The following is a 27,295-nucleotide window of genomic DNA, read 5'->3' as shown; positions in this document are numbered from 1 at the left end:
GTAGAGAAATCAGCTGAGAGCCTTCTGGGGGTTCCCTTATAATGAACTCTTTGTTTTTCTCTTGCTGCCTTTAGAATTCTCTCTTTATCTTTGACTTTTGCCATTTTTATTATAATATATCTTGGTATGGGTCTGTTTGGATTCAACTTGTTTGGGGCCCTTGGTGCTTCCTGTATACTGATATCTATTTCCCTTAGATTTGGAAAGTTTTTAGCCATAATTTCTTCAAATGCATTTTCAATCCCCTTTTATTTTTCTTCACCTTCTGGAATCCTATTATTCATAGATTGGTCTGCTTTATATTGTCCCAAAGATCTCTTATATTGCTTTCATGTTTTTTTTTCATTTGGTTTTCTGTCTGCTTGTCCTTATTGGGTGATTTCCATTATTCTATCTTCCAAGTCACTAATTTGTTTCTCTGCATTATTCATTTTCCTGTTCAATGCCTTTAACTCAGCTTGTGTCTTTGCAAATGAATTTTCCACTTTTTCTTGACTCCTCCTTATATTTTCCAGTTCCTTTTTATTTTTATTTTTTTTGTGTGTGTGTCTTTTGTCTTTTTGAGGGCCGCACCCATGGTGTATGGAGGTTCCCAGGCTAGGGGTTCAATCAGAGCTATAGCTGCTGGCTTACCCCACAGCCACAGCAACACTAGATCTGAGCCGCATCTGTGACCTACACCACAGCTCATGGCTATGCCAGATCCTTAACCCACTGAGCAAGGCCAGGGATTGAACCCGCAACCTCATGGTTCCTAGTTGGATTTGTTTCCTCTGCACCAAGATCAGAACTCCTCCAGTTCCTTTTTAAAGTAAATCTGTATTACTGTTCATATCTGCTCTTAATTCCTTGATATCCAGCCTTAATTCCTTCACTATTTTCACTGTCTTCCTTTTGAACTCAGTGTCTGTCAGACAGCAGAGGTCTGTTTCATTGTTTGCTGTTTCAGGTGAATTCTCTTGTTCTTTTAACTGGGAATGGTTCCTGGGTTTCTTCATTTTGCTTATATTTTTCTTATTCTGTAAGTTTAGGGAAAACAAGTTCTGTGGTCTTTGGAGGACTACTGATATGCAAGAGAGCACCCCTGAGTATTTTTTGAAGACTTACTCTTTATTTTTTGGCATGAAGACTGCTTTTGGTTTGGATGCTTGCTGTCTCTTTCCTCAGTGTGTGCAGGCTGTTGTTCCCTTGATAGGTTGCTGCTCATGTTTCAAGGGAGATGAAGGCAGTGGGCAGGGCTAGTAGCCAGTGCCTGGTTTCTGGGCCCTTGACAGTGGCAAGGACCTGCTGGTAGGTGGTGCAGGCTGCCTCTCCCACTGGCCCATACCTCTTCCTGGGTTACCTCAGCTATGGCACTCTGCTCCCCAGCCCTTACCATACTGCTCCCTAGCCCCTCAGGCTATCTCCACACAGCTAACCCTAGTCCTCTCCTTGGAAGTGACCTCCTGAGCCTGAGTCTCAGTGCCCAGTCCCCAGCCCCCATCCAAGCATCTCAGACTGTGTTGTCCAGGGTGGTGGTACCAGTGGTTTCTGCCGTTCTCTCTCTGCTTTGCTCTCCTTGGTCCAGCTGTTGCACTTTTCTCTGAGGCTTTGAGGTCCCTCTGTCTCTGCTGATCTCCCCATCAGTTAGGTGGCTTCCCAGGGTGTGGATTCCTTTCCTCTTTCACAGCTCCCTCTCATTTTTAATACAATCTGTTTGGTGTAAGTCTGTTTGGGTTTATCCTATTTGGGATCCTCTGTGCTTCCTGTACCTGGATATGTTTCCTTCTGTAGTTTTTGGGGCATTTTTAGACTAGCTAGGTTTTTAGCTAGTCCCATGGAGGGTTTCTTGCCCTTTTTAGAGGTTTAAGGTCTTCTGCCAGCATTCAGTTGATGTTCTGTGTGAATCATTCTACATATAGATGGTTTTTCTTGATGTGTTTGTGAGAGGTGAGAGCCACATCTTACTCTCTGCCGTCTTGATCCCACCTCCTTGAAATAATTTCTGTATGATTAAATTTGTTGAGGTTTGTTTTGTGCCCCAGTATGTAGTCAATCCTATAGAATGTTCCATGTGCACTTGAAAGGAATATGTATTCTGCTTTTTTGGATGTAATGTCTTGAAATATCAATTTAGTCTAACTGTTCTATTATATCATTTTGGATCTCTGTTGCTTTATTGATTTCCTGTCTCAAAAATCTGTCCATTGATGTGAGTGAGGTGTTAAAGTCTCCTACTGTTATTGTATTCCCATCAATTTTTCATTTTGTGTCTGTTAGTATTTGTTTCATATATTTGGGTCCTCTTATGTTGGGTGCATATATGTTAACAAGTATAATATACACTCCTTATGTTGATCCTTTAATCATTATGCACTGTCCTTCTTCATCTTTTTTTTTTCTTGTCTTTTTGCTATTTCTTTGGGCCACTCCCGTGGCGTATGGAGGATCCCAGGCTAGGGGTCGAATCGGAGCTGTAGCCACTGGCCTACGCCAGAGCCACAGCAACGCGGGATCCGAGCCACGTCTGCAACCTACACCATAGCTCATGGCAATGCCGGATCATTAACCTACTGAGCAAGGCCAGGGACCGAACCCACAACCTCATGGTTCCTAGTCGGATTCGTTAACCACTGCGCCACGACAGGAACTCCCTTCATATTTCTTTATAGCATTTGTTTTAAAGTCTGTTTTGTTTGGTATGAGTATTGTGACCCCCTGCTTTCTTGTCATTTCTGTTTTCATGAAATATTTTTCCATCACCTCACTTTTGATCTATGTGTGTCCTTTGCTATAAAGTGGATATCTTGTAGGCAGCATATTATAGGCTCTTGATTTTTTTAATTCAACCTCCTACTTTATTTCTTTTTACTGAAGCATTTAGTTCATTGACATTTAAGGCAATTATTGATAGATATGTATTTATTGCCATTTTAAACTTTGTTTTCTCATTGATTTTATGTTTCTTCTTTGTCCCTTTGTCTTTTTCATTTTATGCTTTGATGATTTTCTTTTGTTTTATGCTTATGTTCTCTTCTCTTTGGTTTTTGTGAATTATTGTATGTTTTTGACTGTGGTGGCCCTTCAAGTATGTTAACCCTTCCCTATATCTACTTGCTTTAGAGTCATGTAGGCTTAAACACATTCTAGAAAATAATCTACGTTTTCTTACCCTCCCCACCCACTTTATTATTTTGAGATCCTTTTGTAATCTTCATGTTTATTCTTTTGCTGTTCTTTGTAGTTATCACTTTCATAGAAATTTTTTGAATTTTTTAACCTATGTACTGAATTATTTAAATGATTTTCTCTCTTTCCTTTCTTCTTCTTCTTCTTCTTTTTTTTTTTTTTTTTTTTTTTTTTTTGCTTTTTAGGGCCATACCCATGGCACGTGGAGTTTCCCAGGCCAGGGGTCAAATCAGAACTACGGCTACTGGCCTACACCACAGCCACAGGGGCATGGGATCCGAGCTGTGTCTGCAACCTACACCACAGCTCACAGCAACGCTGGATCCTTAAACCACTGAGCAAGGCCAGGATCGAACCTGCATCCTCATCATTGCTAGTCAGATTTGTTAACCACTGAGCCATGACAGAAACTCCTTTTTTCTTTTTTTGCTTTTTAGGGCTGCACGCATGGCATGTGGAAGTTCCTAGGCTCTGCCGGCCTACACCACAGCCACAGCAACACCAGATCTGAGCCCCATCTGCAACCTACACCACAGCTCATGGCAATGCCAGCTCCTTAACCCACTGAGCAAGGCCAGGGATTGAACCCGCAACCTCATAGTTCCTAGTCAGATTTGTTTCTGCTGTGCCACAACAGGAACTCCGTAATTTACTTTCTGTGTTTTTTTTTCTTTTTTTTTTTTTTTTTTTTTTTTTTTGTCTTTTTCAGGGCTGCACCCTTGGCATGTGGTGGGTCCCAGGCTAGGAGTCTAATCGGAGCTGTAGCTGCCAAGCCTATGCCAGAGCTACAGCAATGCCAGATCTGAGCCACATCTGTGACCTACACCACAGCTCATGGAAATGCCAGATCCTTAACCCACTGAGCGAGGCCAGGGATCGAACCCACAACCTCATGGTTCCTAGTCGGATTCATTTCCACTGCACCACGATGGGAACTCCTGTGATTTACTTTCTAATTGTGATTTTTCTCTTTCCTATAGATTCTTCTTTTCTATTTAGAGAGGACCTTTCAATATTTTCTTTGGGATAGTTTTAGAATGGCTGTATTCTTTTAGTTTTACTTGTCTGAGAATTCTTTATCTCTCCTTCTATTATGAATTAATGATAATCTTGCTCCTTTTCTGTCCCAGCCGATCTTCCCACGGGTGGAAGTGCTTCCCAGTGTGCAGGAAGCTCTCCTCTCTTTCAGCTCCCTCCAGGGGCAGAGGTCTCATGCCACTTCCTTTTTTTCCCACCCTTCCCTCCTACCCAGTTACATGAAGATCTTTCTTGTCCTTTTAGGTGTTCGAGGTCTGCTACTGGTCAGTAGGTGTTCTGTGAGAATTGTTCTGTGAGAACTTCTTGTTTTTCTATTTTATGTGTAATAGTGTACATCTGTTAATCCCAAACTCCTAATTTATACTCCTCTCCTTTTTCCAGTTTTCTGGTAAACTCTTAGCTCAGTGTGATTGTGTGATATTTTCAGGTGCTCAACTTTTTATTTCTCATGAGAAGCTATAGAAAACATATGTTGGAGTTCCCATGGTGGTGCAGTGGTTAACGAATCCGACTGGGAACCATGAGGTTGCGGGTTCGATCCCTGCCCTTGCTCAGTGGGTTAACGATCCGGTGTTGCCGTGAGCTGTGGTGTAGGTTGCAGACGTGGCTCGGACCCCGCGTTGCTGTGGCTCTGGCGTAGGCCAGCAGCTACAGCTCCGATTGGACCCCTAGCCTGGGAACCTCCATATGCCGTGGGAGCGGCCCAAGAAATAGCAAAAAGACAAAAAACAAAACAAAACAAAACAAAAAAACCAAGAAAACATATGTAGTTTTGGAGGGTTTCCATACCCCCACTACCACCACTACTACTTTTGAAACGAGGAAGGGTCATGGGAAGGACCATGGGGTTTAGAATGAGACAAACCTGGTTTTGAATCTCAGGGCCCTAACTTCCCAGGGAAGTTTTGGCCTCTGTGAGCCTGTCGCCTCATCTGTAAGAGGAGTAAATACCTCTACAAGGTGGGACAGATCCACGTTCCAACAGTGTCACGTCTCCATGTTCAGGTCTTATGTCTCTAGCTTTCCTCTGGACTTTTGAAATCAGCCATCCCAGAGTTCCTATAGGAGACATCGTTAGAACCAGCATTCCCTTCCAGATTATGCCATTACTTTCCTACAAGATCTTGTCACTTCCTTGTCACTCTTTATTGTCAGGATTAAGCCCTGAATATTCCTCTTTTTCTTTGCCTTCTCAGAGACAACACTCTCAACAACACAGTTCATGAATGTGTCAGCTGGTATTTCTGTAACAGAATGAAACTTCCAACAAATGTTTTTCTCTGCTTGCAAGTGATTCAGTTTGCACTCATTCCAGCTTCTTTCCTAATATTTGCAGACTCAGAGGACAGACTTTTCATATTCAGAGGATGGCAGATTTCTATAAGCAGCCAATGGTTGTTTCCACCATAGGGAAATATGGAAGCTTCTAAAGGCAGAGCTGTGGGGTTCAGGTGGGAGAACAGCGACGTTCTAGCTAAAGCCAAGGACCATAGTGTCCACCTGACTGCAGAGCCAGGCTTTTTTGCACTCAGAAAAGTGAAAATGCAGAGTGGAGTCTTAATCCCAATTTTCCAAGGGGCAAGTTGGAAAAGGCTTCTAGTTGGTGTTGAAAGCAGGCAAGGTCTGGACTACTTGCAGGAGAAGGAAGAGGAGAAAGTTGTGTAGAGCTGCAGGGCTCTTATCAGGCTGTTTCCATTTCCAGCTCGCTCTTTTTTACACCCAAGGGAGGCACTTGCAGAGGCCAGACCCAGCAACATGCACGTGGTTGCGCTGAACGAAAGGAAGCTCAAGGTGCTGAATGATCACAGAGCCAGCTGGGTCCACTGAAGAGGGTGAGTGTCCCTAATGCTCCATGAGGGAGGCCAGCTGGTAGAACAACAGGTAACACTCTCTGCCCTCCACTCCCCGCCAAAGTGCAGCAGGATCACCGTGGAGGAAGAAGCTAAGACGGTGGGGATGGTTCACTTGGGAAAGCTGAAATAGCACTCTGCATCCCAGCCATGGTACTCAGCCCCGCAGGGGCCATACTGCCTGCCCCGGGCACACTCCCACTTGTCTCGTCCTGACTCAGAGGGAAAGAAGGGGAGGGGTTCTCCAAACGTGTTTCAGTGACTGGGATGAATGGAGGCTGTGGGATGGGGAGAAATTGCCCCTCCTCAGCTCGGGGCCAGAATGAATGCCCTGTGCTCAGAAACACATGATCACCACTGTGGGCAGGATAGCCCCCCACCCCCTAAGCCCCATGGGCTCCTTTGTGTTCCTGGACTACGAGGCGTATCTGAAGGGTGACCTCTCAATAACTAGAGCTCAGCTCAGCTCTGGTTCACCCTCCCTTTGCCCCAGCCTAGGCTGTCCCAGCTGTCCCTGTTGGAGTAGTTAGGGAAGAGGACAACGGCTAAACCCCAAGCACATCCCTGGTGACAAGGCCTCACTGCTGTGGTGGTGGTGGTGGTGGGACGACGGCAGCAGTGATGGAATCCTGACTGCGTCCTGGCTTCTGGCTGGCTGCTGGCCGGGGGGCCATGTGGGCTTAGTAGGCTTAGTCTCATTTTTGTTCATGCAAGGCCCAATCCCTGGGTATGCCAATAACATGGTGCCCACAAGCTCAAGAAGGAAACCAGAGGCAATGATGTTGGTACTAAGACATTTATTACATCATAAAAAGTCCATTGTCCTGTTTTCCATATGTACATGCTCCTGTGGGCAGTCCCTCTGTCCAGCCCCAACTGCCACCCTCCATGGTGCTAATCGGCTCTCCAAACTGACCAACTAATTAATAAAACAGGAAGAACTAGAGGAGGTGGCCCAGGGCTGATGGGAGTAGAGTAGGATGGGAGAGGGAAACAAAGTGCAGAGTGGTTGGCTTGGCTCTTGATGCCTGACCACGGGCAGGAGGGGCATGAGGGCGGGCAACGCAGGGTTGGTATAGTGATGCCTTCCCAGAGCTGCCAGGCTGCAGGTGATACCTGAGTGTGCTCTCAGGTTGAACCCTCAGGAATGGAGAGCAGAGGAGGAAGGTCCCACAGACTGTGGGTCCCAGGAGGAGCTATAAAAATTCCTTTCAGGTCCCCATCCAAGTAGCAGTGACAACAGCTTGGGCTGGGACTGAAGTCTGTGGCCTCTGGGACAGTTGGATGGGGCCAGGGACAGCCTGTAGGAAATACTGGTCCTGATCTCTGAAGGGTCTGCCTTAGTTGACCTCAGAGGTAGGCATGGGGTCTGTGGGGCGGGGTGTGGCCAGGAGGGGCACTGGTGAGGTGGCCTCGATGAGAGCGGGGTTGAGGATGATGGGCAGAGTCATGGGGGGCACGCCCACCTGCAGTGGGGAGGCCAAGGGCTGCAAGATCAGTGGGGGCTGAGCCAGAGGTGGAGGCCCATCTGGGGTAGGACTCAGCCTGCTGGGGCTGGACACCACTGGTGACCCAGGAGAGCTGCTGTTGGCAGGTCGGGGGCCCTCCGGCTTCTCAAAGTCTAGAGGGAAAGCAAAGCGGCTGGAGTCAGACTCCCTCACATTCATGACTGGTTTATCAAACCTCTGTTCCTCTCCTTTCCTGCGAGCAAAGTGGCTCCTCTCAGGCTCCGTAGTTGGGAGTGTCCCCTCGACACCCATGCCACTTCCCAGCTACCTTATGTATGCCCTCTACCTCCTTTGCGATACCTCTAGTCAGGTTCATTTTTGGTCTGGTCTTTTCTAGAATCCCCGAGGGCAACTTACGCATGTTCATTCCAGCCTTGGCTGAAGCCTAAGAATCTCAGGCAGCTAGTTCATCATGGCTGACTCGGCCCTGCCATTTCCCACAAGAAGAGCAGGTGAACAGGATCCTCTGGCTCACAGCCCGTGCTCAGCAGCAATCCCACGCTACCCTCTTAGGCTTCCAGCTCCCTGTCTGACGCCCAGCAGGCTCGCTCAGAGGGACTCACCACAGGTCCCCAGTTCAGAAGGCATCTCTGGGGGAGGTGGATGGCCAGGTGTCCTGGTGTCCCCAGCAGCAGGAGTCAGGTGGGCTGAGGCCAGAGGTTTGGGGGCATGAGGCTCCATGGGCACGGGGTCTGGGGAGGGTAGAGAAGCCAGACGACAGCTCTCAGTGCTTCGTTTCAAGTAGAGCCCGGCTACCCATCGGACTTCCCACCCCAGCAGGGCACAGAGAGCTAGTTATTAGCTCCGGACTCTGATGAGGTTGGGCAGAGCCCCCTACCCGGGATGACAGTCTGCTTGAAGAGCTCATCTCGCAGGTGGGGCAGGAAACAGTCGATGCGCTCCCAGGTGATCTCCCAGAGTGCTGAGGGGCTGCCTCCTCGGGCGTCTGCACTGTGGAAAATCTCCGCCGTGTCCATCACCAGGAGCATGTTCTTCAGAGACTCTGGGATGGCCTCTGACTGCAGATGGCAGTGGGGCCACAAGAACAGGAAAGAGGACATGGGGACTACGGTAAGAAGGAGGCAGCGCCAAGGAGAAAGAGCAAGTCTTCTCAGCAGGTGGAAGAGGAAGCAGGAAGTGGGAGTTGGGCTGAGGTAGAGCATACCAGTAAGTCACTGGAGCCTGCGTGCATGTACTTGTCCATGAAGTCCAGGATGGTCAGCCAGAGGGCCGCGAAGGTGGAGAGTGACAGCAGTGGAGACAGGTGCTGCAGGAAGACCTATGGCCCGCCAGCCCCTTTCAGCCGAGGGCACGGTAGGAGCCTTCTGCACCTCTCTCCAAGGCTGGGAGGCAAGCCTGCCCTATCGTTTGTGGGAATCTTAGAGACTTCTCTGAATTCCCAAATCTTCCCAGACCCCTGAGTCTCCATAACTGGGGGTCCTCAGCACCAACATGACAAATCTAGGTCCTACCAGAAGCCTTGGCTTCCCTGCTTGCAAAGAGGCAGGTGTGGAGAGAGTGGCTGGGTGAAGGGTGGTGAGCAGTACCTTCGAGAGCAGTGTGGAAGCCCTCATCCGGGTCTCCTCCATCCCGCCCACATCTGCAGGGCTGATGTTCTCCAAGAGCTTGGTCAATAGAGGAAACAGCACCTGGTGGGTAAGGAGCCAACATCTCACTAGCAGAGGCAGGTGGCAGCCTTGTCCAATTTACCCTGCGCTGGGCTGGATGGTATAGGCAGGCTGAGGAGTGACATTAGGGGCTCTTCAGGCTGCCTGGCTCTCTTGTCTTTAGGATTTGCACTTTACCTCAAGACCAGAGGGGAGTCCTACCTTGTTAAAACAGGACTCCCATTCCAGGGCATCTAATTTTTGCAGATCATGTACCAGCAGTGCTCGTTGCAGATAGGTCAGTGCCTGCATCCGTACCTGGCGCCGGGCGTCACAGCACAGGCAGGCAATACCTGAGAATGAGAACAGACTCAGGATCCTTCAGGCACCTTGATCCTGGTGCTTCCCAAGCTCCAGCTCCACCTCTGCCCCTGCCCTGCCTGCTCCCTTGAGCTTTACCCTGCAGTAAAGGGCACCAGCAGTGGGCCCAGAGGGTGCGGGAGTCCGCTTCAATCTTCCGGCCTCCTGTCTCCAGGTGGCGCTGCTCCTCCGCCCAGGAGCTGTAGATAGAGGCCGCCCTTGTGTGCAGGGTGTGCATCAGGTCTAGCAGCTGGGGTCACAGGAGGGGCAGGACGTGAGTGGGGTTTGGTCTGGTGGACCCCCCTCCCTACCAGCCCACCTCCACTGTCCCTGACTGAGTCCTCAAGGGAGCCCCTAGTACTGAGAGACCATCATCCACCCCTCTCGCCACTGCCTTCTCCTCAACTTTATGAGCTGGTTGTCCGAGTCCTGATCAGTGTTTCCCAAAGATGAGTATTAATCCTGGTAGAGGGGTGCGTGGACTAAGTATGTGATAACACGATTACACAGTGAGAAAAGTACTTTCCTCTCACTTCTCTTTCACACTTTCTGAGGACAGGTAAAGTCCCATCTTGTTAACCTCATTTTAAGAACAGCAGACCTCAGGCTCAGAGCCTTTGATGGGCAATAGCATCTGGCCAGACTTAATAACTTTTGTTTTCATCATTTTCCTAAGGTTATTCTATTTAAGGCAATCATTCTCCATTTATTTAGTGGTATACAGTCCGCCCATAAAACACATTTTATATGTGACAACAGGACGATTCTGGAAGGATAAACAAGAAATTGGTGGCAGTGGTTGCCTCTGGTAAGGGGAACTTAGGAGCTGGGGACAGGAATGGAATGGGACTTTTATCTGTTTACCCTTTTTTACCTTTTGAACTTTGTACCATGTGCATTTGAATTACTTATTTAAAAAAATAGGAGTTCCCATTGTGGTGCAGCGGAAACGAATCTGACTGATAAGTATCCATGAGGATGCGGGTTCAATCCCTGGCCTTGCTCAGTGGGTTAAGGATCCGGCGTTGCCGTGAGCTGTGGTGCAGGTTGAAGACACAACTGGGATCCTGAGTTGCTGTGTCTGTGGCTGTAGGCTGGCAGCTGTAGGTCCGATTCGAGCCCTAGCCTGGGAACCTCCATATGCCACGGGTGTGGCCCTAAAAAGCAAAAAATATTTTTAAAAATAAATAAAAATTAAGCAAAGACTTACAGATGGTCTTGGATAGGGAAACACTGTGGAGGTGCTGGGTCGAGGACCTGGGCTGGAAAACAGGCCCTTCCTCTCAGCCCTGGCTGTCCCTGGCCCCACCCAAACGTCCAATGTCAGGTGAGAGCAGAGGAAGTGAAGGGTGCCATACTTACGTCCTGACTGACCTGTAAAGACACCGTGTGGTAGCTGGCAGGCACGCCTTCATCCTCATCGTCGTCACTATGTCCGCCCCGAGTGGTATGTTGACTGGAGGTCCGAGGCCGCCGAAGCATGGAGCCTTCCTTGGATTTCTTCTTGAAGCGGTTCCCTTTGCTGTCGTATTTGTGACTCTTGCCACGTTTCTCCTGGGACTTGCACCCTGAGCAGGACCCGACCCAGGTCACATTTCCATGGGCACAGATGGCCTACTTTTTCCTCCCTTTCCCCCATAATTCTCACAGCACTCCCCAACTGCCCCTTCATCAGGTGACCCACCTCCATTCAGACTGGCTTCCACAAAGATGCGGAGAGTCTTGACACAGAGCTCAAAGTTGTCAGGTGTGATGTGGGCAGCGTCACGCACGATGAACGACAGTGACTCCACACACTTGAGCAGGGACTTAGTATCGTGTGGCCCAAGGTCCAGCCCCACTGTTAGGCTGTACTGATTGACCAGGGGTGAAGGGCCTGGCCGGCTGGGCCCAGGCCCTGGCTTGGAGTTGTCGATGTCATCCTTCCCCACCTGTAAAGTACAGAGGAGCTGAGAGCCCAGGCTTGATCCTGGGCTTTCCCTAGATGCCCTCTCAGAGGACCAGGAATCTCTCCCACAGGCGAGGGAGGGAAGACTCACCCTTTGCCCACATGCTCACTCACCACTAACCAACCACTGTTGACCACATCAGCATCAGTGGCAGATCGATGAATCTTGCCAGGCCTGCCGTGGTCCGTGTAGACCTCTGAGTCAGAAGTGTACCCTCGGTCCAGGCTCACATCATTTGGATGGTAGGATGGGAGTTCACTGTCTGACTGGGCCCCTGAGCCAGCAGGGAGAGGGGCAGAGTCAGGGTAGGGATGGAGACCTTGGGATGAGGGATAGTGTCAGCTCTCAGAAGAAAGGTGCTGGGGCCTGGCCTCTTTTCTCTTGGTCTGGCTTGGTTTCAGCCCTGTCACCCGAGGGCTGAAGGATGGTTTGGAGGGCTCCTCTCTTGACCAAATGGGGCAGCGGGCTAATTTGGGTTCCTGATGGCATCTAGTAGCAGCTGTCAGGGAGGGAGGTGGCAGTGAGGACATAGTTTCTAAGAAAACAGTCCTCAGGACAGTAGGAGGCCTGACTTACAGCCTTCTCCACTGCCTATTGTGCCTTCATGTTGCTTAGTCTGTGGGCACTGGGGAGAGGCCAGTGGGCACAGGAAGGTCTGGAAGCAGATGGCAGAAGCCAGGGGTGTTTAATCTGTTGAAAGTAATAACCTGCATTTTGTTCCCCTGTCTCAACACTGGGGCCATAACTGTTCCTCTGCCATTGTGGGTCTCTGTGGGGAAGGGCTTACCAGCATCAGGTGCATCGGCCCTGGCTGTGGCCTGCAGGGCAGCTGGAGGCTTTACACCTGAGCCAATGCACTCCAGCAGCGTGAAGAGGGTGGCCCAGTCATCACCTGAGTGGATGTTGGCAGCGTTGGTCTTAAGGAGTTCGTGAAGCCCATAGGCTACCTGGTGACTGACTCGAGACAGCACGCTGGGCTTCATTAGCAGCAAAATGCGCAGGGAAAGCAGTACCTGGGGCAGGAGCAGGAAGTGGAGAGTGTGCACACAGTGTCTGGTCTAGCCTCCTTTCCCACCAGTCACTTCAGGCCAGTGAAGACAATCTGGTGAAGACCCAACTTAGGGTACTTTGTGAACAGATGGCCAGGGGTTAGGGACAGGAGCAGGAAAGAGGCAGGTGTGGTTATAAAAGGGCAACACAAAGGATCCTGTGGTGTTGCAACTGTTCAGCATCTTGGCTAGTGGTGGACACACAAACCTATACAGGTGATTAAATTGTATAGAACTTAATACCCATATGAGTACAAGAAAAACTGGGGAAATCCGAATAAGATCAGTGAATTGCATCAGTGTCAATACCCTGGTTATGATATTATACTACAATTTTGCATAAAGTTATTGGTCTTTTTTCCGTTTTTCAGAAATTAAACTTTTTAAACTGAGATGATTCTAGATTCACATGCAATCTATTTTATCATAAAGTATTGGATATCTCAAGTAATTTACTGAATACTGTACTGAAAGTGGCAAACAGAATGGTTGTCTGGGTGCACGAATGTTTGTTTACCCTCATGATGGTGTGGCTGACTGAGAGCTGTGGCTTCTTGTCACTGCCCAGCATCACAAGAGAGTACTGTACCACATATCACTAGTCCTGGAAAAAATCAACATTCAGATTTCTAAAATGGTTTCTACTGAATGTGTATCACTTCTGTACCACTGTAAAGTCAAAAAGTCTAAGTCGAGGAGTTCCTGGGTGGCCTAGTGGATTAAGGATCTGGTGCTGTCAACTGCAGCAGCTCAGGTCACTGCTGTGGCACAGCTTGGATGCCTGGCGTGGGACTTCTGCATGCCCAGGCATAGACAAAAAAAACAAAAGAAACAAAAACAAAAACCTAAGTCCAATCATCATGAGTTAGGGGGTTGTCTGTACACTATACCTATTTTACCCCAGTGGTAACATTATGCAAAACCACAGTATAATATCATAACCAGAACAATGACATTGATGTAGTTCATTAATCTCAGATTTCCCCAGTTTTACTTGTACTTATATGTGTATTAAGTTCTATACAGGTTTCTTTGCTTTTTAGGGCCGCAGCCGCAGCATATGGAGGTTCCCAGGCTAAGGGTGGCATCGAGCTATAGCTGCCGGCCGATACCACAGCCATAGCAATGCAGGATCCGAGCTGAATCTGTGACCTACACCACAGCTTACAGCACTGCTGGATACTTAACCCACTGAGTGGGGCCAAGGATCAAACCCGCAACCTCGTGGTTCCTAGTGGGATTTGTTTCTGCTGCTCCATAATGGGAACTCCCAGTTCTACACAGTTTAATCACCTGTGCAGGTTTGTGTGTCCGCCACTAGCCAAGATGCTGAACAGTTGCAACACCATAGGATTTCTTGTGTTGCCCTTTTATAGCCACAACTGCCTCTTTCCTGCCCGTGTCCCTAACTCCTGGCCATCTGTCCAGAACTTCTAAATCTTGAGTTAATTTTTCTATAAGGTATGAGGCCTATCAAAGTTCATTTGTTTTTCCCACCTATGGATTTCAATTGCCCCCAGCAGTTGAAAAGGCTATCCTTCTTCCACTGAATTATTTTTGCATCTTTGTCAAAAAATTAGCTAGGCATCTTTGTGTGGGTATATTTCTGGGTTCTCCACATTGATCCATGTTCTATCCATCCAAAAATACTGTGGTGTTGATTACTGCAGCTAAACACTAAGCCTTACTATCAGATGGAGTGATTCTTCCTACCTTATTTCTCAAAATATTTGGCTATCCTAGGGCCTGTGCTATTCTACCTATCTAAATTTTAGAATAAACTTGTTTATGTCTACCAAAAAACCTTGCTGGGATTTTCATAGGAGTTACAGTAAACATATAGATCATTTTAGGGAGAAATGTTGAGTCTTTACTATATTGAGTCTTTCAATCCATGCACATGGTATGCTTCTTCATTTATATGGGTCTTCTTTGGTATCTTTCAAGCATTTTGTAATTTTCAGCATACAGGTCCTATACATGTTTTCGGTATATATGGAAATATTTGATTTCATCTGGAGAACTTGTAAATGGTTTCATTTTTCCCTATGTTCACTGTTAGTATAAAGAAATGTGATTAACTTCTGTACATTGACCTTATATCCTGTGATCTTGCTAAACTCACTATTTCTCTGCTGGTTGTCTTTTATAAATTGGACCAAGAGATCTCAGGAGGGTCCTAAGCATGAGAGCCAGGAAGCCAGGTATAGGGCTGGGACTGCCACAAGGCAGCAGCCCTCCAGCCCTAGTAAGCAGAGATGCTGAGTACTAGCTTCATGCCCGAGGCCATTCAGGACTCACTCCCAATGCCATCTGTCAGTCAGCCCTGTGGTGGGTCACTGGCCTCATGCTATGTGGCACTAAATGTACTCTTTGCCTCAGGCCATATCCATGACTGATACTGTAGCTTTAGACCCCTGGATACCTTCCTGCCGTCCCAGCTGCACTCTGCTCACCTGGCCACTGATTTCTTCTCTCCGGAGTAGCCGAATGCTAGGCGCAGCAGCCCCACCACTGCCCGCTCCACCAGGAAGCAGAAGTCCTGTGCTTGGACACACAGGTGGTATAGGTGGTCTCGAACAGTCTGCCACACACAGCCCACACGGTCCCTGAGGAACGTAAGGGATGAGGATAGTCTTAGCTGTAGAGGCTAGAGGGCAATAAGCCTCCTTTTCTGATTGAGGATATGCATTTCAGGGCTCAGTGGTATTGTACTGTAAGCAGGCAGGTATAATGAGCAAGCTGCTCCTCCACTGCCTATAGCTTCATGTGCTTATTGTCCTTAGAGCTCACTCTAAGATTACTCCAGGCTTCCGTCCCTTTGGCACAAACCCAGTATGAGGGCTGCTTAAAGACTGCCTTCTACCTGTTCTCCAGCACAATCCTCAGCAGCATTTCCAGGCAGAAAGCAGCATCCTCCTCATCATATGTCTCTTCATCTGGCGTCACTGAGACCAGAGCCTAGAGGAGAGTAACAGCAGGAAAGTAGGCATGGAGGAGGGGCCAGCTACTGGCCCAGCCCTGACAGGAACTGAGGCATATACCACTATCCCCGTCTTCCCTCCCAGACCCAGCCAGCTCCTTCATCTCTTTCCTCTTCACTCTGTACCTTCATGAGCTCCTGCAGTGACTCCAGCTGGAGGAATTTGCTTTCTGTGATCATTTTTTCTGGGTCACATTGCTGGAGGGGGCACGAGAGAGGGGTTATTGATAAGGACTAGAAGGAAGAGAATGTTCCCAAGAGCCAGGGAGAGAGGGCAAAAGGGGTCAGCTCTGGTCACGAATTCTGTATAATTCTATTCTTCAGTCCACAGGACAGTGTCTACCTGGTAGAGAAGGGTCTAGGCTTGTTCACCAGGGTCGGCAGGGGCAGTTACCTTGATACAGTCCAAAGCCATTCTCTTGGCCTCTTGGTTCTCAGTGGATGGGCCCCTCACGCTAGACTGCTCAGTACCACTCAGTGTCAGCCAGCTCACAAAGCTCAGTACTGTCGATTCTCCTCTGTAGAAATAGAGTACAATATCTGGTGAGCTCCAGAGTTCGAATCTTCCCTCCCTGAGGTCTCTGGCCTTTGATTTGCCCTCACCGGTTTGATGGTGTCTCCTCCCGCTGTAGAGAGATCTTGCCATTGGGATCCACAAAATCTTCTACCTGGATGATCGGGCCAAGAATAATTTCTTTCTACATGCCCTTTGCATTTCCTCTTCCTTTATGCAAAGTTTTCTGGCTGTCTTCCTGTTGCTCTCTGCCTTAACACTACTGACTGGGCCCCTTCTAATTGGTGATTGGCAATGACTTCTATCAGCCTTCCTTTACATCATCGAAGATCTGTGGCCTTGTATTTGAGGTGTTCTTGGTAAGTTTCAGCATGCAGCAGGCCCAGTGCTATTCTCAACTAGTTCTATACAGGCAGTACCTAATCTTGACACTCTTGCCTTGTTATTATTGATTAGTCTCCTATCAAGAATTACCTCCACCATAGCCTTGGGCAGTAGTTGCGCTCGGAAGAGCTGTAGCATGGCCTCCATGATATTCTTCCAGCCCTCCCGCAGGATGTCACCATGACGATGGGCCAAATGGAATACTGTCTTGGCTGCAATGTGAGCTTTAGGGTTGCTTCCAAACACACTGGGCAGATTCTCAATAGACTAGAAAAGAAGATGAGTAGAGGCTTAGGGCCTGGCAAATGTCTTGAAAGGAGATTCTCTTAGGCCTCTTGAGTCCCTGAGGGTTTTTCTGCGAGTTCTGCCATAATACTGGTGGGAAGGGCTAACCTGGTAAAGGCCTTCTCCACTATGGCATCTCTTCTCTCACCCCATTATATGAGGTGATACTACTCTCATCCTAGGGTGTGTCAGACAGAAATGGCCTAAGCTCTACTTTGGTCCATGGGGGGAGTGAGAGAACATGCTGAGGGAAACCAGCTCCACAGGAAAGGGTAGATCTATAGCTAAAAAAGAGGTCTTCTTTGGAACTCCAGGTACATAGTTCCTGTTCTTTGCTCACCTCACTGCTGAGAGCTGTGAATTTGCATAGAGAGATGATGAGATTGTCAAACACATCGCTGAGGCCATAGTGGGCGGAGATCATGGCACACTTCCTGTAACATCACATACCAGAAACAGTCACTGAAAGGCCAGGTAGCCCTTTCAAGTCCCCGAGGAGGCTTGCTTGGGATTCTTCCCAATCAGTCCTAGGAAGAAACCTTTTATTTATTTATTTATTTTTGCTTTTTAGGGCCACACCCATGGCATATGGAGGTTCCCAGTCTAGGGGTCAAATTGGAGCTGTAGGTGCCGGCCTACACCACAGCCACAGCAACACAGGATCCAAGCCATGTCTGAAACCTACACCACAACTCATGGCAATGCTGGATCCCTGATCCACTGAGGAAGGCCAGGGATCAAGCCTGAGTCCTCATGGATGCTAGTCAGATTTGTTTCTGCTGCGCCACAACATGAACTCCAGGAAGAAACCTTTTACTCTTGAGTCTGTTTAAGACAGCTTTCCCCAAGCTTCAGCCTCCCTCCGACAACTCAGGAGGAACCCCATTCTAAGCAAAATAAGAGTAGAAGTCAGAGAGGCACAGAGGCGACCAAGTTAACTCAGAGAGGCGGGAAGAGATCACAACCAAAGTCAAACCCTGACTACCTGAAGCCTGAGATGGCTTTCTGGATGATTGTCTCCTCAAGGCTTTTGTCAAAGACATAAGAAAGAGCAGCAATAGTGGGGCCCCAGGTCATGGTGAAGAGGTCAAGATCATAGCTGCCAGCAGGTACACGTAGGAATATGCCTTCTGGGGTGGCACCTCGATGAAGCAGCACATTCCATACATAATTCTCCCGAACCAAGCCTGTCTGCTCCTCAGGCATCACAATTTCCTCATTCCTGTCAGGAGATAACGGAAGGAGTAGGTGCACTGCTCTGAACCTGACTGGTTACAAACTAGGACAGGGGGCTTTGCTCATTACTGGTACTTTTCATCAATGAGAGGTCATCACAACTGCAGCTCAGCAGTCTGCTTCCTCCATCCCCAACCAGGGAGAATGAAAGGAAGAATCCCATAATCTCCAGGCCCTGTCTCTAAGTGGGCCTTTGGTTCTCTAGGAAGATCTCATTTTCTTTCTGGGTATGAAAGGATGAACAATTTTACCTTTTCTGACTGACATTAGAAACCTCACCCTCCAGCACCCATTTTGGGTTCTCTACTTGCTCAGAATGCATCTTTTGAGCCAGACAGAAAAACCTAGCTGCTCTAGGTTTGGAAAATGGGGCCATGACACTCCACTTAGCAGGGGTAGTTTGAATCCTGGCTCAGGGTACAAGAGCTCCAGTACTGTTCAGGCTTCTTTAAGGAACAAATGAGTTGAGGAAGAGGGGACTGCCCAGCTAAACTGTGAGGCTAAATCCAGGGCATATGAGCCACTGCAGTCTGATGTGACTCCAAAATCTGGAAAAGGAAGCAGTGTGCTACTCCTTAACAGAGATGCTACACTGCTCTCCATGCATACTCACTTGATGGCATGGTACATGTCCTCCAGGATGTCTTGCTCAAAGTCCTTGCCTCCATTCACACCTTTTAGGTTTTTGCGAAACTCCTAGAGATAGGGCAATAAGCTTTCCCCGCTATGTGTGGATTTCCTTGGTCTGGGGTAAACAGTACTTAGAAAACTGTAAGAATCCACCTCCTCACCCCATTTCCTCTTCTGGACTTGCCAGCCCTCCTTCACTCCCTTGGACAGAGCCTGTCCACTGTGCCCACTGGAAATCCCACATCCTTCCTGCTACATCCAAAGCTGTGATCTCCTGTCTCAGCTGGGATCCAAGCTTACCTCTAGGGTCATGGGCGCATTCTGTTTGCGAACGTTGTGGTTGTGCTGGTCAGTATTAAGCATGATGACAGCATAGGCCAGGGCAAAGCAGGCATCGCTATTGGCAAATGGGGAGCCATTACAATTCTGAAAAAGCAAAGACCCCGCCTGTGTCAATGCCCTTCTCTGGCTAATCAAACCCTCACCACCAACCCACTGGTCAGTGTTGGTACAGAGGGAAGGTATCAGCCAGAAAGAGGCCCAGCTCTTGCCAACTCCTTAATGGAAGGTGGCCCCTCTATGGCGAAGCTCACTGACGTTGCTCTGACCCTTCTTAGGAGACAGCAGCAGTCTTTCAGTTGGAGTCATAGAAACTTTTAGTCACATTAATTTGGTATGCTGGGCTTGCTCCTGCCACTCAACTCACCCTCCAATGTTCTGTGAATGCCTCTAACAACCTCTGGATGACTGGTGCTTCTCCAGGCAAGCGGAAGGCTTCCAGGTAGAGACGGAGAGCTTCGTCCAGCCGCAGACCCTGAAAGCTGAAGGTGCTATGGGGAAGGAAAGACAGATGAAGGGCTTAAGATGTTTAAGTAGCAAATGTTGGGTGCTCTATTAGCCACAGTCCTTCTAAGCCTCTCCTGTTCGAATAGAGGAGGCTGAGGGCTCTGGCAAAGGGGAGGTATCTCCTGATCATCTCCAACACAGAACCAGAATTTGACAACCCCCAACCTTAGTACTTTGCACATCAGTATGCTCCTGCCTAGAAACCTCACCCCTGGAACTCAGAACCTACTCTTTGCTGAGGAACTCTGCTCTACCCCTTTGCAAGCTCTCTTTGTAGAATGGAATGGCTCCCAAAGCGATCTTGCTGGAGACTTTCGGATCCAACAGATATAAATCCGGGGAAGAGGAAGAGTGTATGACCTGGTCACCAGCAGGAACTGACTGATACTGCTTTGAAGGAGTCTGTCCCCGTAGATAGATCATCAGCTATGTCCCATATTTCTTACAATTTCCTTACCTCACAAAGCTCTCCAACAGGTCAATGTTTTTTCTGTCACTCACAAACTCTCCAATCATTTTCTTGTCCAGCCGAGGGTTCTCTCGCAGCCACTGGGCTACCTCTGCGTTGTCCATCGGGATGGTGAGGAGGCCTTTCTCCTGAAGAAACTGGATCCCCTTCTTTGGTTTCTGGTTGAACTGCTCTGTGCCAGTGATCAGCAGCTGGAGGAGAAATATAGGAGGTGTCAAAAGCTGCTCTGCTCTAAACCAGATAAGGCCAGGCCTCCATCACGGTCCACAGCTGGTCACCTAACAGGCCTCTAGGACATGGTTCTAAGTCACTCCAGAACTAAGGCTGAATCATACTGGCCTCCAGCGTTCTGTGAGCTCCATGTTTAACTAGAATTGGCTGAGGAGCTCCCTTTTACTCCTTTTCTGAGTACTAAAGATGCTTAGCACTCTCCTCCAACCTGAGAATCAGGAAAAAAAGTAGAAAAGAGACTAGAGAACATTTTCTTCTCTCTCCAGTTTTACAGCCATCCCTGGTATCTGTTTACATCCTAGCTTGGATTCCCCTTCTTTGGTTTCCTAAGTTTTATTTATTTATTTATTTAATTTTATGGCCACACCTGCAGCATATGAAAGTTCCTGGGCCAGAGACTGAATCCAAGCCATAGTTTTTTTTTTTTTTTTTTTTTTCTGTCTTTTTGCCATTTCTTGGGCCGCTCCCGCAGCATATGGAGGTTCCCAGGCTAGGGGTCGAATTGGAGCTGTAGCCACCGGCCTACGCCAGAGCCACAGCACCGAAGGATCCGAGCGGCGTCTGCGACCTACACCACAGCTCACGGCAACGCCGGATCGTTAACCCACTGAGCAAGGGCAGGGATCGAACCTGCAACTTCATGGTTCCTAGTCAGATTTGTTAACCACTGCGCCACGATGGGAACTCCTAAGCCATACCTTTGACCTACACCGTAGCTGCAGCAATGCCGGATCCTTTATCCCACTGCACTGGGCTGGGAATCAAACCTGTACTTCTGTAGACAACTTGAGCTGCTACAGTCAGATTCTTAACCGACTGTGCCATGGTGGGGACTTCCGGTTTCCTAGTTCTTAAGGGCCTGGGGTTTGAAGGACAAGGTGAACTAACTGTGACTGATGATAACTCAACTTTATGACTGTCTAGTCACAGCCTTGAAATCAAGGGCACACATAAACCAAAGTCATTTAGGCTAGCCTTAAGAGGAAAAAAGGGTTAAAAAGAGTTTTCTTTGGGTAAAGAAAACCAAAAAACACAGTTATTTGAATTTTATTAAAGCACCAGAATAAATGTTAATTCCCTTTTATTGCCAAACATTGCCCCAGAGCTCAGGGTGATCCACAGGATACCAGCTCCCAGGGCTCTTGTCATCACAAGTAACACCTGGCTCTCAGCTAGGGCAGCATTTGCCCTGGGGCACACAATAGGAGATGCCTGATTACATGGTTTAGGAGTAAGGAAAGGGCTTCAAAGGAAGCTTTCAGTGAGGTGTGAGAATCTTCCTCATTCTCAGAGATGGAAACCCTACAAAGAACACCCAGTCAGAGGTGGTAGAAGCTGAGCTCTGGGGATATCTTTTTTTTTTTTTTTTTTTTTGTCTTTTTCTAGGGCCGCACCTGTGGCATATGGAGGTTCCCAGGCTAGGGGTCCAATCGGAGCTGTAGCCGCCGGCCTACACCACAGCCACAGCAATGCAGGATCCGAGCTGCGTCTGCAAACTACACCACAGCTCACGGCAACACCGGATCCCCAACCCACTGAGCAAGGCCAGGGATTGAACCCGAAACCTCATGGTTCCTAGTCAGATTCATTAACCACTGAGGTATGACAGGAATTCTCTCTGGGGATATCTATATATACCTTCTTTTTGTTCTTAATTTCAATCAATTCCCGTGGATCTGGCAGGAGACAGGAAAATCGAGGTGGCTTCCGGGTAAACTTTTTGTCAGCTAGGAATGGGAAGAAGAGAGGGAAAAACCAGTTAAGACCTCTTTTACCAGGATAATGACTTTTGGAAAGCTGCTGATATACTCTCTAGTGAAAAGAAGGATGCCTCGGAAAATTTCTTGTCTCCATCAGTCTTCTGCTTCCCTAGATAAGTCCTATCTTCTAGGGCTCCAAATGTTTCCTTTCCTCTCCCTGGGTCTGAGGGCATGGTGAGCAGCCAAGGTTCACTCGAGTACTGCCCTAAGGAGTTTCTGCTCTCTCCCCTCTGTTCTCCACCAAGCCCTCCAGTTGAGGGGGCTTAGGGTCATGGACACCCAGTACCCACCTCCAGAGTCACCAGCTTCCTCCAGATCACTGCATCCTGATTTCCCAAGTTCTGCTGGCAGCCGCCCTCCACCTGGCAGATGCAGACCTGTGATGTCTGGGGCCATGCCTATAGCCTTCCCATCGCTGGCTGCTCTCTCCGCTGGTATGAGAGAAGAAGGTAAGTGAAGCTTTATGCTGTAGGAAGCCACGCAGAGCTGCAGGAGAATCAGGCCTCAGGCCAAGGAGACCTGCATGTTCCCACATAGGTGACCAGCCCTGAACAGGACAAACCCAAGCCCAAATGAGTAGGCAGTGTCCTAGGTCAGCCAAGCACTAGATTCTATAATAAACAGATTGCCTAATCACTTTCCCTGATATTCTGCAAGCTCTACCTCAAGGAAAAGTTAGAGAAGATTAGAGTGGAGAGGCAGACACTGGGGGTAGGCAAAGGTAGGGCCTGGAGACAGGGTAGGGACAGAAGTCTTATATCCTTTACTCTGTATTCTTTTCTCCCCATAAGGAAATAAAAATTCTGTTTTGTTTTGTTTTTTAAGCTACAGTGTGGAAGAAGAGAAAGGGAGAAATCCATGAGTCCTGCTAATATGCCAGCCTAGCCTATGATTCATATCACCAAACCTTGGAAACACAGAATTAGGAATACTTCAGAGGAACTGACATAGGGTAGGGGAAAGGATTCAATGAGTAGAGAAGGGATAAACATAGAACTCTGAGATCCTCAGTAACGAAATGCCTCTCACTATTGTTGGCTTCTCGAGTGCCATCTACTGCCTCGAAGCCAGGTCTGGCTGCCTCTTTCTTCTCCTGCTGGGTAAGGTTGTTGAGGACTTTGGCCTGGCAGTGGGCCTCAGTGCTGTCAATCACTGTCAACAGGGCATCAAGAGATAGCAGATGTGTTGTATAGAGCTGACCAGACACAGGGAAGGCATTCTGGAAAGTAAACAGATCAGTAGACTTGAGGTTAGAATACTTTTCCAAAAATCCTAAAACTGCCCATAATTTCTACATTGCCTTGAGAAGATGCCCTTCTTCTTCTCGTTCCCCAGCTCTCAAAGTGTTCCACTCCCTATATGCAGCATTCTCACGACCACCAGAGAGATTTCCTTGATAGCGCCTTTTTCTAGAGGCCAGAAATAATGCTCAGCACCTTGGACAGCAGCTTGGTGAGCTCTTCAAAGAGGTTGGAACAGTAGTAGTCACAATCATAGTTGATGTAGAGCTCAGTGACAAAGCTGGGGATGTGCCAGAGCTGCACGATGGCCTCCAGTGCCATCTCTTTCATCTCATAAGGCATCTTGGGGTTCTCCACAGTGATGATCTCCATGAGCTTTTTGATGTACATCTGACAATAATCCAGTAATGGCCATTGGATGGGGTAAAAGGGTTCGAGATAAGAAGAGACAAATTGGACAGGAAAAACATTAAACAGGAAGCAGAGCCTAGCCAGGAGGCATACATTAAGAGACACTTAAAGGTATTCTATCCCTTAAATACACCCCCCTCTTTGACCTTCATGCTGGGGAAGGCCTGGCTCTCTACCTCGTATCTGATCCCAAACAAGTTGCCTATTGCCCTTTTTGTGCTCTCTCTGTGATTTGGTCCTAGTCAGAGTTTCTTTTTGCAATTTAGTGGTGAAGGTAGCCTGACTTGCCTGCCAGTGTTGCAAAAGAACTGTAGGCAGAAGAGTTGTAACCACTCATGGTGAGGTTACCTGCCAGTTCTCTTATTTGGGTTCTTCTCCCATTTTATAGCCAGCCAGGTTTCTCCAGGCTTCTTTTAATTTCTCCACTAGAGGCTAGCCAGTGACCCAAACTGTGGTGGCTAAAAGCATTCTCTAGAAGCCACTAAATCCTATCCCTGCTGCATGACAAAGCTAATCCTAATGAAGGTACCATTACATAGTCCTACTTTTTTCCCCTTCTTTTTCCAAGTTCAATAAACTCACCTCCAACTGGAACTTGAGGTGCTCTCTCATGCTCTCAAACAGTAGGAAGCATACTCGTAGGGAAGCAGCATAAAGGTTCAGTCGCTCTACGCTGAGTAGCTGGAGATCACAGTAGGATGGACCATTAAGTTTCTAAACCTGACTATGGCTCAACCAAGAGAAAGCCAGGAGAGCAAACTCTGGGAAGTTGCCACTAAGGTCTTGTGCTCTGAGGGAACTCTCTATCTAGCCATTCCTATGTTTCCCTTTGGCTGCCAGAGTCTCCAGAGAACTACAAGAGTTTTCTTGCCTATGACTACTGGTCATTAGGGGAGATAGGTTCTCTCCTGGGTCTTATACTCTTCACATGAAAATCAGCCAAACCTCCCTGGGCTCCCCTGGCCCTTGAGAGAAAAAAAGCCAGGGGCTTGGAGCCCCTCTAGAAATCCAGTCTTACCTGGAATAAGTGGCGGCACATCTCATCCTTGATGAGGCCCAAGAGGGTTTGGCACTGGGCTACAGGGGCTGACTCAAGAGCCACTGTCAGCAAATGCAGTCCCATGTGGATCATAACCTCTGAATTGTGGCGGTCATGTGGGTTGGTAAGGGAGATGAGGAAGCGGAAGAGCTCACGGATGCAGGGAAGACCATAGGGGACCAAAGCTGTGCCTGGGAAAGGCCAGGAGGGAAGTAGAACTGCTAAGAAACGACTAGATTGATCATGTGGCCTAGCCCGCCCTGCATTATACAGGCAACTTCAGATAAATGCTTCTGAATCCCACCCCACACCCCTGGGAGGTAGGGAGACCAATTTCACTTTTTTTCTCCTCTCTCTTAGGGCCATACCCCTAGCATATGGAAGCTCCCAGGCTAGGGGGTGAATTGGAACTGCAGCTGCCAGCCACAGCGACAGCAACAAGGGATCTGAGCCTCGTTTGCGACCTACACCACAGCTCACAGCAATGCCCCCTCCTTAACCCTCCAAGCGAGGCCAGGGATCAAACCTGTGTCCTCATGGATACTAGTTGGGTTCGTTACTGCTGAGCCACAAGGGGAACTCCTAATTTCACTTATTAAAAGGGAATCAGAATGGATGATTCCCATCTTTCTGTTAAAAGTCCCAAGCTTTCTATTCTTTCTTCTCACTTCCTATTGTCTACCAAATTCCCACTCTGTATAAGTCAGGGAAGGGCTCCATCCAGCAGTCCTGATTGCATTTCCTGACTAGAAAATTGTCTAGGACTTGGCCCATCACACACCTTGGTTCTAAGATGGTCTACACTCAGGCAGGGTGCGGGAGGGTGAGCAGGCAGAGCCTGCCTGAGTACGCACCTTCTTTCTGAGAGGACTGTGTAAAGCGCACGCCCCGGGGATTGACGTAATCCATGTCATGGACAGAGGCGGAGTCAGAGTGGTCAGTAGGGGATGTGCACTCTTCTAACACTTCAGGGATGGATTCCACAGAAGCTGATTGGGTCTTTTCCACATGGGTTCCCTCCTGTATGACCAGTAGTGGGGGTGGAGGGGATATAGGAAAAGGGATGAGGCAAGAGCAACTTGGAACTTACTTCCCTGAATTATCTGTCCTCTAGATGTAGGGCCAGATCAGTGGGCTATGAAACAATACTAGATGGCTCGGGGCACTAGTATGATGAAGGAGTCAGAAAACATTACCCGAGCATCACTGACCACAGATAACTAGAACCCCCCAGAGGCAACAGAGGCCCTCAGGAGCATGGGAGTAATTTCCAGAAAAAGCCATGGCCAGCGTGCTGACTTTTTTTTCTTTTTAGGGCTGCACCCATGGCATGTGGAGGTTCCCAGGCTAGGGGTAGAACCAGAGCTGTAGCTGCCAGCCTACACCACAGACACAGTAATGCAGGACCCAAGCCACATCTGTGGCCTACACCACAGATCACAGCAATGCCAGATCCTTAACCCACTGAGCAAGGCCAGGGATCGAACCCGCAACCTCATGGTACTTAGCCGGATTCATTAACCACTAAGCCACAACGGAACTCCCCACATGCTGACTTTTGCCAAGCACTGCCTGTATACAAAGCTTGAGAATCCCATGAGCTACCTCTCACAGCAAGTTGTGCTGTGGTTTTTTTAGGCAGCACAGTTTATTCTAGGAGACAGGGAAGAACCTTCCCACTGCAACCTTCTTTTGAGCCAAGGCTTGAATAAGGGATCCAAAGGATTGAGCCAATTTCCACAGTAGAAGACTTCACAGGAACCTTGAAAAATTAAAGCTGTACCTGGGGGTCAGGTTGCTCAGGAACCCCCAGCTCACTGCTGCCAGGCTCTGCAACTGTGCTGTACCCTGGAGAGCCAGGTTGCTCCAGGTCAGTGAGGTCCTCTTTGGAGGTGGTCTGGGAAGAGAACTCCAGGCCACTGTCTGTAGAGGGGCTGACCACAGCTGAGGCAGCTTCTGAACTTGCAGAGGAGATGGGAGTGGGTACATCAATGAAGGGCATGCCACCTGCCAAGCAAAGTAAGTGAGGTTTGAAGAAGAGAGACTCTGTGGGAAACACATACCTTCCAAGGCACTGGGTATTTTTTTCCCCCCAGACTGCATATTAATTTCTGCATATGCTGGTCTCTAAAGTAGTCACAGTCCCACTGGAAAGAGGATAACAGATCTGATCTAGAGTTTTCCTTTTTTGGACTCATCAGAAAGGTCAAAGGCCCTCAACTGGTTGGTCTTCAATGTCAAAACTCCTGAGAAAGGAAGGGGCTTTTCTTCCATCTATTCTAATCAGAGGATGCTCAGGGTACTCACCCGTGAGGTTAGAGGATAAGGTGGTTCCATTGGGGGTGGGCAGCTCTGAACCTGGTGTGACTTTGGTCATATGGCGTGGGGGCGGGGGGACCTCTTCTGTTTCTTCCACTTGGATGAATCACTCATGCCTCCTGCTCTCATTTTCAGCTGGAAATATCACACCTCATTAGCACTGGCATTCAAATTAAGACTGTATCCCTAGAAATCTCCCTTCTTTTCATCCTACTAGTCCCTAGGAAATAACCTATATCCTACATCTGTGCCAAAGGAAGAATCTAGACCATCAGAGCACATTCCTACTCCTCTAACTGGCCTTCTGGAACTGCCACTTTAAAGGTCAGCCTGGCAGCCTCCAAGTGGAAGGTGACATTGTTTTTAGGCTGTTATTAATATGGCCAGCCTCACACATCACTCTGCTTCTCTGAATCCT

General features: G+C 48.4%; 1 protein-coding gene and 1 long non-coding RNA gene across 2 annotated transcripts in view; one reads left to right on the top strand and one right to left on the bottom strand.

Moving 5' to 3' along the window:
- LOC106506113 overlaps positions 1-8,134 on the top strand; it is a 29,257-nt gene extending 21,123 nt beyond the window's left edge. Inside the window, exons 2-3 of the long non-coding RNA XR_001301171.2 lie at positions 5,909-6,038; positions 7,902-8,134. This is a non-coding gene — a long non-coding RNA (uncharacterized LOC106506113). The remainder of the gene's footprint in view (positions 1-5,908; positions 6,039-7,901) is intronic.
- GBF1 (golgi brefeldin A resistant guanine nucleotide exchange factor 1) overlaps positions 6,837-27,295 on the bottom strand; it is a 133,987-nt gene continuing 113,528 nt past the window's right edge. Inside the window, 34 exon segments of the mRNA XM_003483549.4 lie at positions 6,837-7,677; positions 8,128-8,256; positions 8,403-8,583; positions 8,730-8,843; positions 9,112-9,213; positions 9,394-9,524; positions 9,631-9,781; positions 10,894-11,099; positions 11,216-11,462; positions 11,594-11,754; positions 12,268-12,493; positions 14,986-15,023; positions 15,026-15,138; positions 15,396-15,490; positions 15,639-15,710; positions 15,907-16,030; positions 16,116-16,180; positions 16,501-16,677; positions 17,036-17,129; positions 17,681-17,917; positions 18,545-18,627; positions 18,862-18,987; positions 19,268-19,391; positions 19,865-20,067; positions 21,746-21,834; positions 22,158-22,298; positions 22,897-23,086; positions 23,304-23,498; positions 24,102-24,200; positions 24,538-24,749; positions 25,413-25,578; positions 26,342-26,565; positions 26,866-26,949; positions 26,952-27,012. Coding sequence (XP_003483597.2) covers positions 7,397-7,677; positions 8,128-8,256; positions 8,403-8,583; positions 8,730-8,843; positions 9,112-9,213; positions 9,394-9,524; positions 9,631-9,781; positions 10,894-11,099; positions 11,216-11,462; positions 11,594-11,754; positions 12,268-12,493; positions 14,986-15,023; positions 15,026-15,138; positions 15,396-15,490; positions 15,639-15,710; positions 15,907-16,030; positions 16,116-16,180; positions 16,501-16,677; positions 17,036-17,129; positions 17,681-17,917; positions 18,545-18,627; positions 18,862-18,987; positions 19,268-19,391; positions 19,865-20,067; positions 21,746-21,834; positions 22,158-22,298; positions 22,897-23,086; positions 23,304-23,498; positions 24,102-24,200; positions 24,538-24,749; positions 25,413-25,578; positions 26,342-26,565; positions 26,866-26,949; positions 26,952-27,012 — 4,941 coding nt within the window. The 3' untranslated portion in view covers positions 6,837-7,396.

This window comes from Sus scrofa, chromosome 14 (assembly GCF_000003025.6).
Source record: "Sus scrofa isolate TJ Tabasco breed Duroc chromosome 14, Sscrofa11.1, whole genome shotgun sequence".
Classification (NCBI taxonomy): Eukaryota; Metazoa; Chordata; class Mammalia; order Artiodactyla; family Suidae; genus Sus; species Sus scrofa.
The sequence above is the reverse complement of the archived record's forward strand: the minus strand, read 5'-3'. Positions and strand labels throughout refer to the sequence as shown.